Genomic DNA, 6,147 nt, shown 5'->3' with positions numbered 1-6,147 from the left:
GTGTAGTCCTGCAAATAAGACAACAGAATAGTGTAAAAAATTCTTTATTGAGAAAACACTTAATAAATATACATAGTTCTTAATAATGTTGCGATGGATGTGATGCCGGGCTCTGGAATACTGTCCTCACTGAGTTCCCGTAGACAGCAGCGCCAGAAGTCCTCCAGCAGCAGACACCGACACAACATAGTTACTGAAAAGAACTTGCTTAAGGAAAGTATTCAAATTGAATCATGTGTTGTGAAATTAAAAGGTTCATACATTTTTACCGACATGTCTACAATGAAGAAATTGAGATGACTATTTGGAAGTCTGAGTATTTACAGGGATTATGACATTTAATTGGCTTGTTCAATTGATTACTTTATACACTGCACAACGTGCTCCATTTCTACCCATGATAGAACATATTTCAACAAACAAATTAAAATATATATAAATGAAATTAGCGAATATCTATGATCAGATGCCAAGAAACCCTTGGTGTTGAGTAAGCAGCTCATCGAAAAGTCGAGAGTTGGCAATTACAGAAAATATTGATCTTCATAAAGAACTTGAAGTGAGATTGTTAGGACTTGTAAGCATTAAATTCAACGGTATAAAATCTGTCTGAAGATTGGAACCATACTAAGTGAAGCCCAAATGCCGTCTACTGAATGCCTCTATTATACCTATTCTCTTATACGGCTGTGATATATGGCCTCACGAGGGCCCAAACAAATCTCTATCTACGAAAATTTAAGCGTGCAGTGGCTAGACTTGGTGATGAAAGTAGAAATAAGACATGGACCCATAACTCGTGGTCAAAACTGTCACAAAGAATTACAAATCCGGTGGCTAGGCCATGTACTTCACATGTCTTCCAAGAACATCTACTGCTGATAATTTGTCAGCAGTACTCGTTTAAACAACGGAATGCTAAGCTGACTTTGAAGAACGTAAATAAGCTGGCACTCAACAGAAGGGCCTAGAGGGAGTTTATTGATTCTATATGGTCTACATACAGAGTGTATATGGATTTAATAAGTAATTTACAATAAATAGCGAGTGATGTAAATAGAAATGATAAATGTCTTTCCTTCGCTTGTTAAAAAATCTCAAAGAAATCTTTTTTTTCATACATCCCAATGCCGAAGTCTGAAAAACCAAAACCGTCATCTACCAGCAAAAACAATATTTCTAAACATTCATGTTTTAAAAACGAATTACAAAAATAATGTAATACATATTTTCAATGTCTAGATTTACGGTACATATTATTTGGCGTATTTAATACCTCTTGCTGCTTCGTGGAATTATTCAGTAAAATATATAATAGAAAGGATACACTGCAGGAGAGAAGGATCGCAGGATGTAAAAGCTAGTGAAGATGACGAGAGCCAGGAACAAGGCATTATTGTAGAAAATTGAGAAGGTTGTCGCTTCATAATCGGCTACTTCATTCTTCTTCCACAAGATTCTGAAATGATAAATAACACATCTTGAGATAAACAGATTCAGCTAACTAAATATCTAAAAAACAAATGAATTTATTTATTTTTTGGGGAAAATTTTTTTACAGAGGTTTTAAATATAACAGAAAACATTTGTGGGATTATGTATTATTTTCAATATATTGGGGTATTTTTATAAGCATTAGTTAACCGCTTAAGGACCATGCCCTAGTATACTCGGGCGGCTATTATGTGCAAAAATATGCACGCCCGAGTAGACTCCGGCAAGATTTACACGCACAAAAGACCACTCACGAATATACTCGGGTGAAAATAAATACGACAACTTGGTGGTCCTTTACTGGACTCCGAGAAGGTAAAGCTCCTACCACCTAGACAGGTCGTGAGTCAAATGACTCATGTAGGTCTTGAGAGTGAGCTACACATTAATTAATAATAGTTGTAATAATATGAGTGTGTGAGTCAAATTGTGTGTCGGGTTGTGGTCCCATGGTTAGTGTCACGGACTCTTTGAGTCAGAGTTATCAATCTGTTAGTTAATAAGTTTAAAACTGAAGGAAGCAAAACTTAAAAAATATTCAGATTTCGAATTATGAAACAAATATGAAGAAAAAAAGTACTCTAAATCAAAATACTTTAATTTTAAGCAAAGTAGATTTGACTTGACTAGAAAAGGTTGACTAAATTGATTATCATTTATAGGTTTAGTTATAATTTATAACAATTTTAGAGGTTAAGCAGATAATCAAAATAAATAAATGTCCCTAAATGTCGAGTTGTGGTCCCGTGGTTACTGTGGCGGACTCTTGAGTCAGAGTTTCTCGATTCGAACCCACTCTACCACAATTTGATACCTAATTCTAATAATGAGCCCCTTAGGCTCACAGAAATAGTATGAAATTGAAGTATTTTTGTAAATAATAAAAACACAAATATTCATTTTTTTCTATCAAATGTTAAAATGAATGAATGGTTAGTTTCCATTATGTGATTTCATAACATGATTGTCACCTCTCATCCTTCTCCTTCCTGCTCATCTTCCTGTCCTCGGCGAGCTTCTTGCTCATTTCCCGGCTGACGGCGTCCTCCCTCTTCACGGCCACCTTGTGCTTGAGCAGGAACTTGGTGTTCCGGTACGCCATGGCCATCAGGTAGGTGCAGCCGCAGGTCACCAGCACGAACCAGCCCAGCGACGAGAACATGTCCATCATGTGGATTCTCCAGAACAACCCTGGAAGCAAATAGTGTCCAGTAATCTCCTCATATTTGCAGAAGTTATGACTTTGAATAGAACATGTCCATCATTTGGATTCTCCAGAACAGCCCTGGAAACAAATAGTATCCAGTAATCTCCTCATATTTGCAGAAGTTTCGTCTTTGACAGAACATGTCCATCATGTGGATTCTCCAGAATAACCCTGGAAATATAAAGTATCTTGTGATCTCCTCATATTTGCAGAAGTTAAGTCTTTGAGTAGAACATGTCCGTCGTGTGGATTCTCTAGAATAATCCTGGAAATAAAGAGTACCCAGTAATCTCCCCGTATTTGCAGAAGTTATGTCTTTGACGAGAAACAATCCATCATGTGGATTTTCCAGAATACCCCTGGAAACAAATAGTATCCAGTAATCTCCTCATATTTGCAGAAGTTATATCGTTGACGAGAACATGTCCATCATGTGGATTCTCCGAAATATATTGTGGGTGTACTGTTAAAAAACATTAACTCCCAAATATGCAATTTTGACTTGATGCATATTATAAAGTTTTCAACGTTCTATAAACTGGCAAAATACACTAAATAGTTTGAAATGTCATATTTATGTAGTTTTAAAAGTAAATTCAACTTTATTTATTTTATTCAGGCTAAAAGCTTTAAATAACAGGGATTATTCAAACAGGGATTTAAGAGTTAATGTTTTTTGCCAGTATATCCGCGATATAGTACCCAGTAATCTCCCCATGTTTGCGGACGTCTTTAGAACATGCTTTTGCACACTGGATTCAATCTCAAAATACACGAAATATCAAGCCACCCATATAAGCATCCCCGTTGGCTGCGCTAGATCGCCTGTGATTTTAGATCCCATGGATTGCAATGCATTCTGTGCATTTTATTTGCCACAAATCTTTTACTCCAAAAATATGAAGTAATTATTTTTATAACTTACAGAATAACTTTATTTAAATTCACTACATGTCTTATATCTTAACACATTTCAAGTGGGTATATTTTACAGTGCGGACCGCTGCGAAAGGATTTGATAATTATATTTACATATAGTTAAGACCTAAACAAAGAGATTGATTGGTATATAATATTCATATAAAAACATTGGATAATTCCTTCTTTTCTGACTTTGAAATGAAGGTAAAAATACCTTCCCCATCCTTGAGCATCAATCGACCGAATGGGTAGAAATACCTTTCCCATCCGAAGTATGTTAATTATATTGCCAACCAATTTTTCGGGTAATAATTTACCATAATCAGCAATTCTCTACTGGAGCCAACCCATCTGATTTTTAGTGAACTTCAATCATAATTTTATTCATTTTGACTTTAAAAAAATATTATTACTTTCTCTTTTTCACCTAACACTTTGTTCCCTAATATTTGATTTATTTTGAAATACAAAGCAATGGATATATATTTTTGAACATATTGCAGATAATTTGCATAGTATACATAAAATAAACCAATAAAAATACTAGGTATTGAGTACCTAGATATTACCTAACCTAAAAATATATGTTATTTTTAATATTTTCAGGCTATTCTTTGCATAAGTAATTAAGAGATGAAAGTTGCACTAGTGCCTTTGGACATTTGGGATGATAAAACAATATTCTACCTTGTATAAAGACAGACTGGATTAATTAAAGTATAATATTTAACCTACTTTTATTTTATTTTATTTGATAAATGAATTCGATTTAATATAATAAATTGTGGCAACTCTTTATTATATTTGTCAAAACCGGTAGTATTCCGTTACAATAAAGCGGTATGAAAGTTATTACAACGATTTGGTAAACGTCACATAAGCAAATTTTGAAATATTAAAGCAATTTTATAAATGAAAACCCAAATGTATTTTCTATTTACATGGTTAAAAGTATTCCGTCACTAATAATACTTTATATTATATGGATAAATACTTACATATTGGTATGGCAGATACGATGAAGGCATTTCCATAAAATAGAGCGGATGATTTTGTGGATACGTTTCTGCTGAAATCCTGTAGCAATAGCTCTTCATCTTTAGTGAAAGCCTCTTTAGCCTTACTCACTGTTTTAGTGGTCATCTTTAATTTATAATTGCTACAAAGTTTCTTCACTTAAAATCGTACACTCACTAGAGCAAACTCACAACCACCACAACCGAAATCAGCAAGACCAGCCGCACGAAAAAATATCCACGATCGCCACGAATGACGGGACGTGTCATAAGTGTTGCCAGTATATTAAATATGTCACGCTGATGCGGCGCAACGTAAATACCTTCTGTGGATCAGAAGGTAGGTACTTTTCTATTTTCGGCTGCTATTGATTTTCAACCAGCGACTTTTTTTATACATAGTTGTTTTACTATTTAGTGTTTCCGATATGTATTGTAATTTTCAAAGATTATTTTAATAGAACAGAAAATGATTTTACAGAATCCTAGATTATTTTATTATTATTCTGCTCTCTTTAATCATATTAAATAATCATAAAAGTGTTGGTGCATTGAATTTTATTATTAGTATACAGTAAACCCACCTACAACGTTGATATAGGTAACCCTTTATCTTAGGGAATTTTGTGAGTGGTTAATGTTTTAAATTGTATTTTTACATTTTAACTAGCGGAAATGACTAATGAGTCATTTAAATTAGAAATTTTATTTTAAAACACTAACTTCTCTATAACGTCCCCTCCGATAACGCGGTACCTATCTTAGCGTTACAGAAGGATTTACTGTACTTGGAGGAGTTTTGTAATAATAATAATTTTGGATAATTTATACAGCGCCATTTTCGTAAATACTACCTATACTCAAAGGCACTTCACTGTAAATAAATTGGGAAAAAGGAGATAGTGCAAGTGATTTAGCAAACAAATACGCATTTTTATTTCAAAGATTATCTCACTCCAATATTTCTAACTACTGGTGGAGGAGCATTTCATGACATCGGTCCCTCAACAGCAAAGTCACACTTGCTAAATTTAGTGCGCTGGTTGCAAGCTAATAAGATCACTCTACCCACAACAGTTGTTGTAGCCGATCGAAGCATGAGATGTCCATTCGTCTTGAATACACAGCTCTTTTAGATACTTTATAGCCATTTTATGGATTGATTTATATATGAGTAGACAGATTTTATTAAAAAAAAACCATTCGGGAAAGCATAACCAGTGCAGTTGGTGAAGTAGTGGGGTGTTGTGACTGAATTTAGGAATTTCAAAAATTTGTCTCACTGCAGCGTTTAACACTGATTGCAGTCGATGTTACAATAATCAATTCTAGATAATACGAACACATTTATTAATTGACAGGCAGTATCAACTGGAAGATTCTTGAGAATGCTTTTAAAATTAAAAGGCTAGGCAAATACCTAAGCTGATACAAAAAGGTACTTGTTGTTTTGCTGATTTGAGTCTCTAAAGAGCGATGAAAATCTAAGAACACGCCATGGAACTTGAA

The 6,147-nt window shown here is 34.2% G+C and overlaps 1 protein-coding gene across 1 annotated transcript; it reads right to left on the bottom strand.

Moving 5' to 3' along the window:
- Positions 1-28: 28 nt before the first annotated feature.
- On the bottom strand, positions 29-4,887 carry LOC148308458 (translocon-associated protein subunit gamma-like). Its single transcript, XM_088261666.1, has 4 exons — positions 4,621-4,887; positions 2,466-2,685; positions 1,328-1,459; positions 29-193 (listed from the first exon to the last, which is right to left on the bottom strand). Exons 1-4 carry the CDS (start codon positions 4,763-4,765, stop codon positions 127-129), a joined length of 564 nt encoding a protein of 187 aa, XP_088117792.1. The 5' UTR covers positions 4,766-4,887; the 3' UTR covers positions 29-126.
- Positions 4,888-6,147: the final 1,260 nt, after the last annotated feature.

Source organism: Brachycentrus maculatus, unplaced genomic scaffold (genome assembly GCF_059751285.1).
Source record: "Brachycentrus maculatus isolate JH-2025_06_01 unplaced genomic scaffold, ASM5975128v1 h1tg000165l, whole genome shotgun sequence".
Lineage (NCBI taxonomy): Eukaryota > Metazoa > Arthropoda > Insecta > Trichoptera > Brachycentridae > Brachycentrus > Brachycentrus maculatus.
The sequence above is the reverse complement of the archived record's forward strand: the minus strand, read 5'-3'. Positions and strand labels throughout refer to the sequence as shown.

What these genes read in the sequence shown, in the direction of transcription:
- LOC148308458 (XM_088261666.1), bottom strand. Translation starts at nt 4,765, where the DNA reads ATGACCACTAAAACAGTGAGTAAGGCTAAAGAGGCTTTCACTAAAGAT. An exon ending in AGGAAGGAGAAGGATGAGAG is followed by an intron (nt 1,460 to 2,465) that starts GTGACAATCATG and finishes TTATCATTTCAG; the next exon opens with AATCTTGTGGAAGAAGAATG. An exon ending in CGATCCTTCTCTCCTGCAGT is followed by an intron (nt 194 to 1,327) that starts GTATCCTTTCTA and finishes AGTTCTTTTCAG; the next exon opens with TAACTATGTTGTGTCGGTGT.